Below are 18,857 nucleotides of genomic sequence, written 5' to 3' on the forward strand. Positions count from 1 at the left end.
CTGAACCCAGCTGCTTCCGTTGCCGTGTGGCGTGCACTTGTCGTCTTATTAACTCAGCCATGTAGTATCATGTTTCATCTCACTTAAGAGCAGCGGCATCTGGATCAGCATTAAACATTTAAAAAAGTACACAGCATGAAATGGCATTCGCTCAGTTTTTCTTATTAAATATTCATTTCTGTTTGCGCCTCTTGCTGTTGTTCTCTGAGAGAATCCCCGCCATCCTGTTCACAAACTGCTGAGTTTGAATGGGGACTTTGAACCAACCCTTGTGTCTCTGGCAGACCTCGACTTAATCGAATTTAAATAAAAATACAGTGATTTTAAAAAGGAAAAAAAAACAAACATTATTCTTACTCAAAAGTGTTGAAAGAAGGCTAGACCAACACATTCAACCAGAATTTATATTAATGCATTTCGAGGCGTGAAACGCATTATTCTTTGACTAAGTAGACATAGTTACAGCGGCAATTTCCTTTATGGCTCCTCTGCTCATCTATTCAGAGTACGTAGTTAGTTTTTTGGCAAAGGGTCAGAGCCACTTCAACACATTTCCTCTCTGAGTAAATTGCGGTAAGTGAGTGTTTTTAATTTTGAGCAAGCAGGTCAGAGCGAACAAAATTAAGTAAGACCATACTGAATAATATGAGTTGATTTTTTGTGCTCGTCTCTCACGTCTCTGCTCATTTGCTGCTAACCTTTGATACAAATGGCCTCTCCTAATCACTAAAGACCAGTGGAACCTTTCAATTAGGCCCGACGCAGTGAGAAGACGTTCCTCTGCAATGTTTCTCAGGATATGTCTTCAGGCTAATGGAGCGAACCCAGAGTGGCTTTAAGCACAGGAAAAGCAACAGCCAATTTTGTATTTGAAAAAGGCTAAAAAAATAAGAAGCACGCTAGTATGGACTTTATCCATTGTGTGTGTGTGTGTGTGTGTGTGTGTGTGTGTGTGTGTGTGTGTATTTGCATGTGTGTTAAGATTGCATTCCATTGGGTTTTTAGCCGAGGTGGACGTTTCCTCTTTTTTAAAATTCACAGTATCACACATTTATTCAGGTAATCTTTTCTCTGTCAAACTCCTTTGCAAGGTTATATTTTGTCTTGTCTCCTCAGAATTTTGGGCAAATTATTGACTTGACTTGGCCAAAATAACCTTTAATTACTGGGCCTGCCGACAGAATCAATCAGAGACAGATCAATCGATTTAGTCTGCAAGTTGCAATTCAAGTCCATCGGAAACAGTCGGATATAAAAATAGTCCTACTGAAATTGAGGTAGTTTTTGTCCTATTATATATCTAACAGACTAAATATTCAACCTTACTACTGCCAGGCATTTCACAATTAGCACTCTCTTCTTGAATTGTTACTGATGTGCCGGTGGGGCACTCTTTCCCCCACAAAAAAAGCCAAATTAAAGCCCGTCTAAAAGGTGATATCAAAGAGATCACATAACGGCTCATCAGGTTAGTGCATACCATGTATATTGTGTAATTGATACATTTTTACATTTTTAAATCAATAGATGAAAAAATAATAATAATCCATGTTCTCTTATGTATTATTCCATTACTTTCCCTGACATTTTTGATTATTGCTGTAGTATCGTTTTAGTAGCAGTATTGAGATATTTAGGCAGGGAATGATATCAGTCATTTGTAGAAGCCCTGAAAAATGTATCTGGTAAACCATTTTCTAAGTATAATACATATTTTTTTCTCTTGTGTTTTTGACAGAAGAACAGGTGAAAGAATTGAAAACATTTTATAGTGAAGAATTATTTTTGTGCCATGTGCCAACAAATGTTTGTTTTTGTAATACTCATTTTGGCCACAGGAGGCTCAAGTGCACCACCACCTTCTCTCAGGGCTGTATTAATCTCAGCCTTCAGCATCAAAGACCTCCACATCCATTCAAAGGCAACAGCTCTATGAGTCGAGGGGTGAATGTCACCTACGCTGAAAGCCTGATGCCTCCAATGAATGTGTGTATCAGCCAATATCCATGTCTCACTTTTCAGATAACAGACACATGGGTGAATTGTGACAAGACGCAAAAAAAAAAAAAAAGACCTTGTTTACTCACAAAACAGGAACAAGGTATGGCTTCATAAGAATTGCATGGTGCTATGTATGTATATATATATATATATATATATATATATATATATATATATATATATATATATATATATATATACACACACACACACACACACAGTGCATCCGGAAAGTATTCACAGCGATTCACTTTTTCCACATTTTGTTATGTTACAGCCTTATTCCAAAATGGATTAAATTAATTATTTCCCTCAACATTCTACACACAACAACCCATAATGACAAAGTGAAAACAGTTTTTTGCAAATCTATTAAAAAAAAGAACGAAAACACAACATGTACATAAGTATTCACAGCCTTTGCCATGACACTCAAAATTTAGCTCAGGTGCATCCTGTTTCCACTGATCATCCTTGAGATGTTTCTACAACTTGATTGGACTCCACTTGTGCTAAATTCAGTTGATTGGATTGTAAAAAGCACATGACAGCTCGCCTGGAGTTTGCAAAAAGGCACCTGAAGGACTCTCAGACCATGAGAAACAAAATTCTCTGGTCTGATGAAACAAAGATTGAACTCTTTGGCCTGAATGCCAAGCGTCATGTCTGGAGGAAACCAGTCAGTGCTCATCACCTGGCCAATACCATCCCTACAGTGAATCATGGTGGTGGCAGCATCATGCTGTGGGGATGTTTTTCAGCAGGAGGAACTGGGAGACTAGTCAGGATTGAGGGAAAGATGAATGCAGCAATGTACAGAGACATCCTGGATGAAAATATGCTCCAGAGCGCTCTGGACCTCAGACTGGGGCGACGGTTCATCTTCCAACAACGACCTGAAGCACACAGCCAAGATAACAAAGGAGTGGCTTCGGGACAACTCTGTGAATGTCCTTGAGTGGCCCAGCCAGAGCCCTGACTTGAACCCGATTGAACATCTGTGGAGAGATCTGAAAATGGCTGTGCACCGACGCTCCCCATCCAACCTGATGGAACTTGAGAGGTTCTGCAAAGAAGAATGGGAGAAACTGGGAGGCTGTAATTGCTGCCAAAGGTGCTTCAACAAAGTATTGAGCAAAGGCTGTGAATACTTATGTACATGTTGTGTTTTCGTTCTTTATTTTTAATAGATTTGCAAAAATTTGCAAAAAACAGTTTTCACTTTGTCATTATGGGTTGTTGTGTGTAGAATGTTGAAGAAAATAATGGATTTAATCCATTTTGGAATAAGGCTGTAACATAACAAAATGTGGAAAAAGTGAAGCGCTGTGAATACTTTCCGGATGCACTGTACATACACACACACACACACACACACACACATAGTTGGGAGTTAACTCAAGTTAAGCATTAGATCCATGAGTGAGGGTTGTTTCATTGTGATGAATAATCACAGATTATAAATGAAGCATACTAATGATGCTTCAATGTCTGCCTTTGAATTCTAAGCTTTAATATGTTCTCTTGACATCCGTAGGCTTTAATTGCAGCCTTTGCGCTAACTGTCTCGTATATTGCGGGTGGAGCCTGTAAGGAAGAGGAATCCGTCCTCTTACGGCTTCATCAAGGGACTTCAAGAGAGAGACCAGAACGTGCCACGCGCTGCAGCACGATTGCACTTCATTGTGACAAATTGTCTTTTGACCCATGTTGTGAAAAAACTGAAGAATCTGTATTTTCTTTCTTTTGGAAAAAAAAGGCAGAAAAAGTAGAATTTTATTTTAATAGAAAATATCCACACGCATCGACAAATTTAAAGTCTCTGAGAAAATGGATTTATATGTTTCGAGCTTGAACTCGTGACTATTAAGGCTTCTTTCTCCAACCGTTCAAATCATTTTGTACACATCACAAGTGCAATTCACAGACGCTTATGCTACGGCCGTGAATGTGGAGAACCGGATCAGACCGGATCTGTACGTGGGCGAAATCAGGATGGTAATACATGCAATGAAGGCAATGGATCGGTCATATTCTATTCCATTTAGGTGAGCAAACTAAGGCTCCGACCTGTGGTGCCTGATGTGAATATGAGACATTGACTATTAATGTCATTGGTGACTCAAACCACTGCCAGAACATTATGACACGGTTTCCATGAACGAACACGTCTCGAGATGCTGTGATTCTTTCTGACTACTCGGTTTCTGCTTTTGATGAGTCCGTTATTATGAAGAGTTTCATAACAATGGGACTGTGTGTTTTTTTCTGTAAATGCATACAATAGCTCTCTTTGGATTGTAATAATGCTTTTATATTTGCTGTAATGCTTTCTGTTGTCTCTGCGGACAATAACATGTCTGAAATAATGCTTACCTCAAAGATCACTAACCAGCTCTTCTTCTTCCTCTTGTTTGCTCTGTCTGTTTCTCTCCCTTTCTCCTCTTGCTTTTTTCTTATTTCTATGCTTGCATCTTCTGTTTGGCTGCATGATCTTCCGTCATGTTTGCTCTGGAACAGAAACCAAAGGTTAGTATTATTTACTTTCACCCGTTAGTTGCCTTTCTCCCCAATTTAAAGTACGTGTTTGGGTAGTTCCCATACTTAAAGTAGGACCTTATGAAACTTTTTTTGCCAGAATCGGTTGGATTTTTTCCAACTGATTCTGTGTTTTACAATCTCTGCACATTTCATCACCATATAGAGTGGGAGATGAATATGATTTCAACAATGTATTCCCAAAAATATAATGAATCAAATGCCCAAGACAAAATTGCACTATTTTGTTTTATTAAAGAAAGTGCTTTAATACAGTAAAAGACAAGATATAAGTTAACTATAAAACGGTAACATAAAAGGTCCAGATAATAATCCTGCTCAATGAAGCATGTACTGAGGAATGAAATTCTTCAATTGACTACATTTACCGTCAACACTGATTGGACATAGACAAAACAGTGGGCACATTTTCCTTTATAATCCAGATTGCAGTTACATTCTTAGTGTTTTAAACTACTCTGGCTATGCAGGGGAAACAAACGAGACCTCAGCCTGATTTTACTGATCTGTCAAAATGGAGAACAAGCACTCACGCGTTTCACGCTGCACACTGCCTTCCCAGAACGATCCCTCGCCCTGGGCGTAGAGTTGACCTTGGGATAACGAAGCCCCCTTTCACACACATCGTTAACCCAGGGTTCACGCGGCTCTTCAACTAGCCGCGGGTTAAATGTCCGTTGACTGACACGTGACTGATGTTTACGCTCCAGAAGGATGACCGACGAGCCCTCGGCTTGTCAGGGTTCGCCCACTTTGGAGTGGCAGTGTGGAAGCATTCTTATCCTGGGGGCTAAGTGCAGCGTGAAAACCCCGCATTGGTTTAATTCACCTTACACTCATTTTTTGTTGAACAAATGTGATGGCTTCTACTGCTTGCACTGTTTCAATCCAGCGAGGCCGATTCGTCCTGTTCGCTCTATTAGCGAGTATTGTGTTGCACGTGGACGGACTGCGTTTCTCACAGTAGTTCAAAGCTCCATTTCCTTCACTTCCTTTAACGATGAGTGTGCGGTCTGCGCAACTATTTATTTATTTATTGGTTAGTGTAAACTAGATTAGTCCTCATTTCTATGGCGTGTTGATACTCAGACAAAACTTTACAATTGGTAACATGTTGGGTCAAACCTATTTTGCTTTGAAAAGCTCTTACCATTCTGCTGAGTGGACTTGTAATAGGGGAAAAAAAAAATCCCAAAAACTAGGAATATTGAGCATTTGTATTGCGATGTGATGAAGTGTTTCTGGAAGGGCTGCAGTGTCTCAGTAATTAGTAGTTTGCATTATCGATAGGACTGATTACTTCTCTGAAATCCATACAAATTGAATCCCTAACATTTGAAGATGCAAGGGCGAGAAAGAAACACCACTTTTACTTGTTTTGCTCTCTACTTTTAAGAAAAAAGGGAGAAACAAATCTAGTGAGTGGACGCCTGGAGAGAATGCTGTCAGCTCTCAGATTTTTCAGCACTTACTGTGATTTTCCCGATAGCCTCCGGAGAAGCTCTTTGTGTCAATAGATGGAGATAAAACATGTATAGCACGGCTTTCCTCCCGGTGTTTGCTAAAGAGGAGGAACATCACAGCATGTTTTGGAGACACTGGCGGGTCGGAATTGAGCGATATGTGAAATCATTGTTATCGGAGGCTACTTTATGTCTTTTTGCATTTCTACCACCAGTGAATTTTCTTTAAGTCTTACATGAAGTTGCACCAGTGGAAACAAACATGGCATGGTGCCACTTCCACTATAAGCTATATCTGGCTTTGGCTACACACACACAGTTCATGTTCTGACACATTTATCAGAAATGTTGTTCAATTCATGTGACTTGTTCATAGTGAAATCAGTGAAAAGGTAACAACCTTGTCCCTGAAATGAAGAGTTTCCTTCTTGGCTTTTTATTGATCTAGCTAATATGTCTATTTTTCTTTTTTAACACTTCTCATTTTTATACTTTATTAAATGGCAAATATAGAGAGAGAAATCAGAGAGAGAGAGAGAGAGAGATACTCTCTTCCTAACCTGTCTTATTGAGTCTCTGTGAGGAGAATTATTAAACATATCAAGTAGAAGGGACCCCCCGCTGGCCACCAGGTATTTTGCAAGGTATATGTAGTAACTCATATGGCTAATTTGCTCCCACTATGAGCTTGATACAGGGTTTGAAATTTGATTTTTCAGGCCCTTTGCTGGTGTAAGGATCCAATTTATTTCTTACCTCTGAAATATATTTTGTATTATGTGGAGATAAATGCATTTGTCAAACTTACATTTTACTAAATCGATATATTTTTGCATGCTAGCATTCATGGTCTCAGCAGAGGTACCTTAATTTACATCTGGAATAAAGCAGCCTTTTCTTTCCATCTCTGAGAGGGCAGCGAGATGGATTCATTGCCACCGTGCTGGGAAAATGAGCATGAAGAGAGCTGCCCTTTACCGGGGCTTCTTTTCGGCTAATAAATAACATCCAATTATCCAACTCTCAAAGATCACAAAATCAGTTTGCCATTTCTCTCCAGGACACAGGCATCTGCTAATAACCTCCCTCTTTTCCAAAAGTCACAGCACTGCACGATCAGAGGCAGCAAGGCGTAGAGACTCAATGGATGTTGGCGAATGCAAATTTAGAAATAATTCCGTTCAGAGCTTTATTTTCTACTCCTTTTTATAGCCTGCGATTTTTGTGATTGAAAGAGGCTTCAATGTGTTAATGCAAACATTAAAAGATCTCTGATGGGATTACAAGAGCATTTATCAGCGGCTGACATTAGACGCAATGTCATCTAGTGTGTGCGTACATGTAAATACAAACAAGTAGGATGGGCCTAAAATAACCTCTGCTAATTCACATTGTGTGTTAAAGGCTGACACTGTGCTGGTGGCCAACATTATAATACTATTGGTAGTACTGCAGTTTATTTTGCTGGGTACTACTGCGTATATATATATATATATATATATATATATATATATATATATATATATATAAAACATTTTTAAAATTATTTTCATAGCAGCCCAGCGGTTGCTAATGGGATCTCCCTGTTACAGCTGTCCACTTCCTGGCTGAAAATATAGTGCTGGGGCGACGGTAAAAAGCAGTAATGGCACATTACTGGGAAAAGTGGTTCCTACATTGCTTGCTTTAAATCTCAAGACCAGTTAAGAAATGTATTCTATGTACAGGGTACTTAATATAATTGCATTATTTTGTTGTGTTGTCAGATTGTTATCCTAATTTTGCTATTTGTTTAATACATATTAGGTTAAAAACCTTTTGTTAACATTTTTTTTTTTTATTAATGGATTTTAACTTTGATGACAAATTAATCATTGCGTATTGTTTCAAAGTGTTATGTATCACAGATGTCCACGATAGCGCTTGTAAAAGTGTAGTTCAGCATGAAAGCCTCAACATAAGTCGGTTCTTAATGAATAAATTGTTAGAAGTGAGGGCATGGGTATTAAACACTTGGAACAGGATGCTTCACAAGTGTCCCCCTTTTTATGTCCCCTGCCGTGGCAGTGAGGCCTGTGTTCTCAGTGGCTCTCCAGATCAATGTAGCCTGTCAAAGAGAAAGTTGAGGAAAGGCGAGCTCTCTTCCCACTGCTCGCATGCTGTAAAAGATAATTAGACAGCCCATTTCCATATGATTATAATAGCCCGGGCTGGAAGCATGTTTGTGGGGGTTTTGTCTGCCTGCACAAGTGTATTTGGGGGCGATTACTTGACGGAGGTGGCGGTCGCGTGCGGGGGAGGTCAAGCTCACGTGGGTGTTTGGAGTGGTTCAGGAGCGCACATGATCAAGGGACGGCTCCCATGTGAAGGTAAAGACCGCGGTCAGAGCGGACAGCTTTGCCGTGACTTGTCAAACCCATAATAGAGTCATGATCATTCAAACCCATGCTTCTTCTCTGATTCGTCTCTGCTACAATAACCCCCAGACTTGCCTCCAAAAGTGGAGCCACTTAACATTACCATGTGGCGATGATGGTTAATAGGTCTCTTGAATTCAAGGTGGCTGAGTTTCTTGGAACTGCAGAAGCTTTTGTGGTCTGCTGTGCGTAGAATGTGGTGGGCTTTTGAATCGCAATGAGACACAAAGAAAAAGCAGCTGAGGAGGCTTGTGGACACCAAAGGGGAATTATGAAGAGATCGAGGACTAGAAGAGGTGCGGCTCAAAGGATAAAACAAGACAGGGTAGTAGGTGGCCTTTTTTTTATTTTTAGAAGGAACAAGAAATCAAATGCCTGAAGGAGGCTCGAAAAGAGTGTCAAAAGTGTTTGATATTGACATCCATACTTTGAGTTTTCTTGAGCTAAAAAGAAACGTCTCAGCAGCACTCGGGTGAAACTGTAACGTGATGTATAGGTTAGACTTGTCCAGTTGGCTGTTTGTAAAAGTTAGCCGCTGTAATTAGCTGCTAAAATGACTCCCTTATGCGGTAGAACCAACCACTCTGTATCTGAGGGTGACAGCAGGGTGTCCATCCTCACGCTGTTGTCTCATTAGCATTGCTTTCCCCCGCTACATATCCGCTCACATCAAATGCACTTTCTCTCAGTCTTCTCCCATTCGCTGTCTCTTTTAGGCTTTTGCTGTGACATTTTGAAGAACATCATTAGTTCTGTAATGACTTTTTATCGGGCTGCAGAAAATGTGTACCATTATGGGAGATCTCATCAAATGCATAATCATTAAAGGCTATTTTCGTTGTTGTTGAAAGGGAAGCTGTGGTCACATGGCTTTTTTATTTTATTTATTTCTATTTTCATATATATATATATATATATATATATATATGTATATATATATATATATATATATATATATATATATATATATATATGTATATATGGATATATATATATGTGTATATATATATATATATATGTATATGTATATATGGATATATATATATGTGTATATATATATATGTATATGTATATATATATATATATATATGTATATGTATATATATATATATGTATATATATGTATATGTATATGTATATATGTATATATATATGTATATATATATGTATATATATATATGTATATGTGTGAGCATAAAATGTCCAAGCGATTCTGGTTAGAAATGGCTTTTATGTGTTGGTAACACTCGCTCCTGCGTACTGTACTTTTTTTTTTTTTTTTTTGGAGCAATCACTGACACATATTACGAAATGCACACGCACACAGTCATTGTCTCCCATCTCGTTTTTTTTGTGTGCTTAACCTTCTTCAGTTTTTCAGCTTTCCTTTTAACTCCCCCATTGTTTTTTTCTTTCTATCTTCTGCCACAGTTTCTCAAGCATCAGCACCTCACTTTATTCCCAATTTATGTTTTTATGTTCTCATATCAACAACGTAATGGGCTGGCTCGTTAAAAACGTATTTGCTTTCGAGACTTTATTCTTCTGTGGTGATTTTTCATCCACACGTGTAGGTTTGTGTATGTGGGGGTTGGGGGGAGTGTTGGAGACGGACAGGCACCGATATGTTTTCAACAGCAACGGGAGAAAAAACAGGGAAATGCCAAATGACTTCAGACATGGATGATTTAGGCTGCCATCAATCCACTGAATGACTTGGGAAATGTTAGGGTGGGCTTAACAACTGATCGGACTGATGCTGTCACACAGTGAAAATGAAATGGAGATAATAATGCCTCATACCTGATATGACAAAGAAATACTAATTTTAGCACACATGCTTCGAGGCCCATGGTAGCTCTTCACGAGGCCTTTAGGGGGCACTATTCCACTGAGAATAGAGCACTGGCAAAAAGCATCCCCACGGGCCAGGACATACTGATTTTCGACTGAATCTTTTGATTTGGCGTCAATAATTTGTCCAGCGGGTTAGATTAAGAAAAGGATCGTGGTGGAGCAGAGAAAAAGCCTAATGAAGTCTGTTAATTTGCTGCTATCGTAATGAAAGTCTCCGACTAATTATGGCCCTGGGTCATCTAGTCTGGATCACAGAGAGAGGTGGTCCTGCATGGTTCACTTTGATTAGCTCACTCATAACACAGCCCCTCACTTCATGACTCTGATCTCCCCTCTCTGTCACTGGCACCCACACACCCGCAACCCCGTGTGCGAGCAGGGCCAGTCGAGCCGCCATGTCGCCGTTAGTCTGAGTTTGTGCCTCGGCGAGACAGGCCGGAGGTTGTGGAAGTCTCTAGCGCTGCTCAGGCCGCAGCTGGTTCCGAGCGGCGAGTCAACAGGCGAGCGGCGCGGCCGCTTTGACGGTTCGTCTCCCCTCTGTTGACTGTAGAGTTGACAGATGTGTCGGAACGGTGGATTTGTTCACTTGCTGCAGACAGCCCCCCTCCTGTGCATCAGCTGTCTCATAGCGGATTTAGCTTGAGGCAAGTGTGTGTGTGTGTGTGTTGCGAGCCCCCCATATTATCCGTGCTACAGAAACTCCCCTAATAGCAGTTATTTAAACTTTACCTGCATGACTGCCTTGATTATTGTGGCTATTGTAAACACCACAGTGATTTAATTACCCTTTGAAGACTGCTGCCCTCTCAGCTTTCCCCCTCACCATGCGCTTGTGTATCTGCTTTCTCAAGGGGGGGGATACTCAGATCACTACAACATGCCATAAATAATAGTCTCATCAGAGAAAAGTCAGCTTACAGTGTGATATCTCCTCAGGAAGTCAGGTTGTTGGACAACTAAGGGATAAAGTGACGGGCAAAATAAACACACAAACACTGTCTGTCAAGTCCTTATTCGCCTAATAACTTATTGAGTATATTTGATATCGGTGTTAAGATTTTGTGTGTGCGTGCGTGTGCATAAGAAGGAAGGCAGTTCCAGTAAGGCGTTTTTACTGATTAGGAATCCATCCTGATGAGATGATGTGTGAGTGTAGAGGGCTGAGGAGGGGGGGGTTTGAGGTGTTACTTGCTCGTCTCTGAGGCCTGCCTGTCATGTACATCATCAGTCATGCTCTTTCACAGCAGTTTTATTTCATCCACCATTCCCTTTAGTGCTTTGAAGAACCAATTCACTGATACTGCCTTGTGGGAAGTGCTGTGGTTTGGGGGGTGGGAGGGTGGGGGCATGTCTGCTGTTACGTATTGCCATAATTTTGCGGCAGAGATGGGATCAAAAGCAGTCGGTATTATTCCGCGTGAGAGGATAACTCTTTAAAATGCCCAGCTTTGCGTCCTCGTCTCACTCCGCAACTAAACATCCTGTTTGTTTTCTTGAGAAAAAGAACAAGGCGTTTTTCTTTCTTTTTCACGCCCCAGGACTACTCGTTTTTTTTTGTTTTCGTTCGTCCAACAAAAGACACGATCACAAATCGACACTTTTTTTTTTGTTGCATGATGCAGAATACCTTTCAACTGAGACTGCTCTCTCCTGTCTCGTGATGGAGTCCTGCCTTTTCCCTTCCTGCGGTATCTGATCTCAACGTCTGACGTTACCTCTGATTTTAGTCGATGGCCTTGTATGTAACATCTTTTTTTATTTTCTTCCGTGCCCGCTCTCTGATTACATGCCACTGCTTTTGACTCTCTAAATCGTCGAAACTGTCCAACAATCTCGTCACACAAATGCATGTTGAAGTCCCGAGGACCGCACACCTGCGCCGTGTCCCTGGCTCCTTCCCGCCGTCTGCTCGGCCTGTGCGATGCGGACTCCCCACTGCGCCGCTCTCACAAGTGTAGCCTTATCTTCCCCACTTCCTGGGCGATGGCGTGATCTGATAACTACAACAGTCGCCGCTCCGTCTGATTGATTAACCGGTGACCTCTGACCCCCATGCGGGACATTTTAATTGGCTGATGTATAATGAGCAGACTTCCCTGAAGAAGCGCTGTTTTAAGGCCAGGGAGATTGGGGGCTGACGCTGGAAGGTGGCGATCTAATTAGCTGATTTAACTGATAACACCTGAGGCAGCTCTGTGTGTGAGAGAGAGAGAGAGAGAGTGTATGTGTGTGTGTGTGTGTGCGTCCGTCCGTCCCTGCATATATCTTATCACTGTCTCCTATACGACATAGATGGATGCAGCCCTCGCAATATTATGTGAGAATGATTCATGGATTATACGACCCAGCCAAGTAGGTTTATATGCACTGCAACAAGGTGGTTAAGGCTCGGCTGCAGTGTGTTTTTCTCGTGTGTGTGTGTGTGTGTGTGTGTGTGTGTTGGTAGAATAAATGAGATTCTGTGAAGCTATAAGTTATGATGAGGAGATCAATATGATGTCTTAATGCAGTAAGCAGGAGGGTTTTGAGGGGCCGGCTTCTTATATTGCATCCTAATACATAATAACATCAAATGCAGGATTGCATTCCCATATGAATAAATACTTGAGTTATTTATGCAAATAAATAGTGACAACCTTCTTTTTTTTTTTAAAACATGGTTTCCTGTGTGTGTATGTGTATGTGTATATGTATATGTATATGTATATGTATATATATATATATATATATATATATATATATATATATATATATATATATATATATATATATATATATATGATATGCACTCAATATACTTTAGAGACTAAAGTAAAGTGTATTCCATCATCACTTGTTGAACATATTTACTCAAGTAGGGCCGTAGAAAACTGAAGGGTGTTGTATTGGCACAAGATGCGAAGCGACTGCCAGACTGTTGAGACTAAATTTTGGAGTATAATGCTTTCACAGACCAAATTAATTGTATCCAAGATATTTTATTGTATTAACAACTATCTCTGCATGTCTATCTATGTTAAAAATATGCCACGCATGTCTGTGTGCTATGTGTTTGAGACTATTCATCAAGAGAGGTCAAATTGTTATTACATGTTCATGTAATGGGTATTTTTTCTTCAGTTTCTATTATATCTAGTTGTTTCCTACTTTCAGACACCATTAATCATCTGGACTCCACTCATTTGTATCATCAGCCATTCTTCATTTAAAGTTTTTTGTTGCGCCTTTGCTCTTTCTCCACTCGAGTCTCTGCGTGTTTCACGCTGCAGTGGGCATGATGCAGTCTTGTGAAAATGTATTCTCATCTCTTCGTTCTCTCTTCTCTTCTCTTTTTTCATTGGTACACATTTCCCGTTGTCCTCCTCGGCTGTTCTTTTGCCCCCCCCCCCCCCTCTTCTCTCACGCATTGCACTGAAAGACTGTGAGGAGAGCGTACCAACAGAGGAGCCACGTAAGTTCGAAGGATAGCTCGGTGTGTGGCCGTGTGCTGGTCTGTGCTGTGGGTGTGCATGCTAACATTCTTTTCCGCGGGAGCTCCCAGCATACCTCTTCACTTTTTAATTAGATACAAGATCCCTGAAAGAAGACCAAGCCCATGTGGAATGGTAGAAATACCTTTCCTGTGGATTCACCGCTCTCCTCTCCTCGCCATACACACCATAATTACAGCACCAGACAATTACCCAGCATACTCCTGGGATGCACATTTTGTTCTCTTAATCTGGTGTCTTAAATAATTAAAACCATGAACTCCGTGGCGCAAGAGAGATGTGCATATCTGTGTGTCTTATTGTTTTTTGTTTGTTTGTAGTTGGTAATCCAGACCTCTTCTATCTACCAGTAGCACACAGACCCACCCGCCTGGCTCCATGTGAACCAGAACAGATTTACCTTCACCTATAACCTGATTACTTTATGTGCAGCCTTGTGTTTACGGAAGAGCCATGGCTCACCCATACCGTGCTCTGTCAGTGGTGTGATCACAGCACTTTCCCATAATCCCTTTCTCCATGCTTCTCTCGTGGAAAGGCGTTCTGTCATGGCAGACCGTGTCATTAATCATTTGGAGAAGTATGGAAACACACAAACAAAGAGAAAGAATTTAGGGTTGAATTTAAACATTTGATCATCTTTTTAAAATGAGTACATTCCAGTCACTGTCGCCCTCTTCCTTAAGTTGCGCCTGGACTCTGGAACAAGATAAATCTCATAATCTCGCTGTATCCAAATCTGTGTGTATCCATCCATATACGTCAGCACTACAGTAAGTGCATGCATTTGTGTAAACATTACCTTCATGTGTTGGTAATAATTCAGTGTTTCTGTCTTCATCAGCCAAAAAAGAAGAGGAGGATCTGGAGGATAAGAAATCCATAAAGAAGAGAATTAAAGAGCTCAAGGTGCTCGATCCCAAGATAGCACAGAATCTTTGTAAGTATCTGTTTCCTTTTTTGCCCCCCCCCCCCCCCCCCCCCCCCCCCCCCCCCCCCCCCCCACACACACACACACACACACACACACACACACACACACACACACACACACACACACACACACACATCCATGAAACCTGATTTTACTGTGCACTGGGCATGGCTTTCATTCTCCCTGTACACCCTTTTTTTATCCACCTTAGTCACCTCCTGTATATTTTAATATAGGTTTATTTCATGTTATAAAGTGACCCCCAGTGGAGGATTTTGGCAAGGAATGAGTTTCACCGTTGCTTGTTGCCATAGCAATTAAAACAAGACAACACCTGGCCATTGCTACCTGTGACTAATGGCTTCTAAAACAGAGCTAATTATCAATGTTAAGCACCCATTGAGGAACGTATTGCCCTCGCTCTCACACACACACACACACACACTCTTAAAATGACAATTTTAAAAGCACCCGGCATTAATGGGGATCCAACTGATCTCTTAAGCACTCCCAGATTGTAGCACCTCATTGGCTTATATCAAGGGGAGCTGTGACCTTTGTTTCATGTATTAAAAGAAAATGAGACTAATCAGCCAAGTAACAGTGATAAATCACGCTGAGGAAATCCTAGAGCAGGAATGAGGAGAGGGGGGAAAAAAGGGAGAGTAGGCGCTTTATGCATTGGAGCATAGGAAGTAAAGTATTGGAGGCTGAGAGCGAGTACTGTATGTGGGGTTTTAATGCTGGTGCAGTGCAAATGTATTCAATAGAACGAGTTGGAATAAAATTTTAGCACTGAAGGTACACGGCTCATTAATTTCACATTTAGACATATGTGTAGAGGACTAGTTAGTCAGTCAGACCTCCAGTGAATGAAGGCAGTCAGTTGTGTTTATCTTGCTACCCAAACTTTGCCCGAAGACACACCATTAATTGTTTGTACCAGTGCACTTTAATGGTCTGTTAAGTCTAATTAACTTAGAAAATGTATATTACTCTTTTCAAATGATCCTTTCTGTTTTGGGGGGAAACTGGCCTGTTTTCGTAATATTATTTTTGGAGAGTTATTCCTAGTTCTGCTCCGTGATGTCTGCAACTGTCTTTACACCAGACTAACTCCAATACAGAACTCTTAAGCTGCAAGCTTGGATATATGATACTCTTATCAACACAGTATTTACCTTTTTACATATCCCATTAACCTTCAAAGTTCTGCATCAGATGGGACCACTGCCTAGACTAATGACTTATCCTGACAACAGTCCCCTGTGGAACCATGTGCTTGATGATCTCACGCTTTTTATAACACAGTTTTATGTCTGGCTGACTTATGTACTGATGCATATGTAATGTCATTCTCTTTTGGTTCCTACTTTATGGCCTTCATGTGTCCTTGAGCTGTTATTCCACACCATCTTTTGTTTTGTTACTTATTTTTGTTGAATTATATTGTTCTTTTTGTTCACTATTGTTAGTGAGGATGACATTGCAATGATACCTGTAATTGCTGCTGAATATTTATTTTTATTTACCACAGCATTTGCTGCATTTTCTGTTTGTTTCTCTTCAGCCATCTTCCTGGGTTCCTTCCGTATGCCTTATCAGGAAATCCGTCGGATGATAGTGGAGGTGGATGAGGAGCAACTCACTGAACCTATGATCCAGGTCGGGCAAGTTTTGCATTTAAGTTGTAAAATGTAGAGCTTTATTGACTTTTTCTGACATTAGCAGACACACTTCTGGGACTGCCCACCTGAGAAAATATGTAATAAAAAAAAGAAGAAGAATAAAAAAGGACTTGACATTGCTTGCCTGATTTTGAACCCTGGAAGCCCTCACAACCCACTGTCTACAGCTTTGACCCAACTGGTCAGCGGGTCGTCGGCGCCTAAGAGGAGTGTAAGGACAGAAGGTCAACAGTGTAGGACGGGGCTAGCAAGCGATGACAATTTAGAATAATTTCCGAGGGATACAGGTAGCCGGTGCAAGGAGGCTAGAAAGGAGAACGCGTTTTTCATTGACCTACTGGGAAGTCCAGCAAATAGGGAATTAAAGTAGTCTACAGGGCTGGAATAAGTATACTATAAGCATATGGTCTGCATACATCATGCTAAATTTAGATCAGCATATAGATGTCATCAAAAATGTAATTTTCGCACCAGATGTTGACGAGATTGATAAATGTATTCCGAGGTTTTAGATGTGATCGGTCAGGGCAAGTGGGGGTAAGCGGAGTTGAAACAAATACGCCAAGGTAAAACCTCCTGATGTAGACTTTAAAGAATTAATTTGATCAATTCATTACATGATCATTGTTCATTACAACACGTGAATAATTAAGTCATTAAGGCAAATTCCATTAAATGTGAGTAATAAAAGTGGCAATATTTGTTTTGACTGCAGGCTTCGGGAACAGATTTTCAACCCAATTTGAATGCATCAGAGCAACATATTTCTCTCATGGTGGCAGTATTTGTTGGGATGGCTGTTAGATTCAGAGGAAAAGGCGAAGCAATCAACATGGCTCAAATAATTTAACATTTATTCCCTTTGGCTGTCTATAAAAGCAATCCCTTTCAATTGTCTCTATACCTATACATCGCCCGGAGTCTTCTGTTGGATAATAAAATACATTTTATTGCCGCTGCAAAACTTTGTTTTTACTGAAACTCATCAACAGGGCTGACGGTCCCCAAAACACACAGCCAATAGAACAGCAGTAGGTTAGATTTCTAAACAAGCCTCGAACAAAGAGTGGCAGTCCTGAGGTTCCTTTCTGAACACACAGACTGTGGGGAACAGATTTCGCCGATGCAGGCGACCGGCTTCATTCTCGGTCACTTTAAATCATTACATTTCGGTACATGGTATAGAAATTGAAACATGAAAATGAGGGAGGATATAATGCCGTACCAGCTGCGATCAATACAATGAAGTGTGTTGGACACATCATGAACACAACCATCGCTAGGCTGGATATCTAAAGGAATGCATGCTTTTTCTTTGTGTGCTCTGCGTTCCTCCTTTTTGCTTCTCACTCCGTTTCCTTCCTCTCTCTTGTCTGTAGAACCTTGTGAAGCACCTCCCGGAGCAGGAGCAGCTGAACGCCTTGGCCAAGTATAAAAACGAGTATGCAAATTTGTCAGAGCCGGAGCAGTTTGGAATTGTGGTAAGTACACACATCAGCTGGTTCATAGCGCACCGATGTGTAAATGTATGTCACAAAAATAGAAAGAAGTATCTTCATGTTCGGGGACCTGTGATATTATATCTTCTATATAGTATAGAACTATGAAGTTGTGTTATGCGTACACTGTTTTATTACGGTATCAATATCAGAGAAATGTTGTGTTTGCATCATATCCCTCCCTTTCTTTCTCTCAAACACACAAACGGAGCACTTTCATATGAATATCCTCATATCCTGGGCTTTTTTTAAAATGCTATCTTTTTAAGCCTCCAGAGGAAAGGCAGGACACCTGTAGACTTCAGCACTAAATTATGCACATTAAAGAGCGGCACTGCTGTCTAATCATGTCTGCATCGTTTTCTTAAAGACTTTTCAAAGGAGGTTTATGCAGAATTATGCATGAGGAGTGTCGAGCTCCTCGTGAATCTTGTGTTTCTGCGACCAAGTTACTGACAAAACATAGGAAAAACTTGCAACTTGTAAACACGCATGAAAAGGGGATCCTATCACTGAATGAAAATGCAGTGACTGAGCTGGTGATTGGGAAGGAGGGGGGGTGGGGGGTGAAAGAGCATGCTCAGCTGGAGTGTATGGTTCATCAGGGAGACATAGAACAAAGAAGAGCCTGTTTATATAATAGTGTTTCGCTTCTGTGCCTGCGTGGGCCCAAGGAGGCCTGTGTGCTTTCACCTCTCAGAAAAGCTCAGGTTCAAAGGGAATTTTTAATTTACCATTGTGCAAACACGTGCATTTTGTCTGTCTTATTTATTTATTTGTGTCCATGTCTGCCACTCTAGTGCTTGATTTGAGCTTTACCGTGGGTGCAATAGATATGATTGCGTTGTTGACATTCGGACAAATCTTGCACTGGACACTGTGAGAATGTGTATTGTTTTGTGCAGCTGCTTTTGCACACGACCAGGTTAAACGTTTTCTTTGTCAACA

The 18,857-nt window shown here is 40.8% G+C and overlaps 1 protein-coding gene across 5 annotated transcripts in view; it reads left to right on the plus strand.

Moving 5' to 3' along the window:
- The window catches only part of LOC117747507 (protein diaphanous homolog 3-like), a 137,139-nt gene that overhangs the window by 42,930 nt on the left and 75,352 nt on the right, over positions 1–18,857 (plus strand). For all 5 annotated transcript variants that reach the window (XM_034556831.1, XM_034556821.1, XM_034556794.1 and 2 more), the window contains 3 exons: positions 14,633–14,728; positions 16,293–16,387; positions 17,790–17,891. In XM_034556831.1, coding sequence (XP_034412722.1) covers positions 14,633–14,728; positions 16,293–16,387; positions 17,790–17,891 — 293 coding nt within the window. The remainder of the gene's footprint in view (positions 1–14,632; positions 14,729–16,292; positions 16,388–17,789; positions 17,892–18,857) is intronic.

The sequence above is a fragment of the Cyclopterus lumpus genome, chromosome 3 (genome assembly GCF_009769545.1).
Source record: "Cyclopterus lumpus isolate fCycLum1 chromosome 3, fCycLum1.pri, whole genome shotgun sequence".
NCBI classification, from domain to species: Eukaryota; Metazoa; Chordata; class Actinopteri; order Perciformes; family Cyclopteridae; genus Cyclopterus; species Cyclopterus lumpus.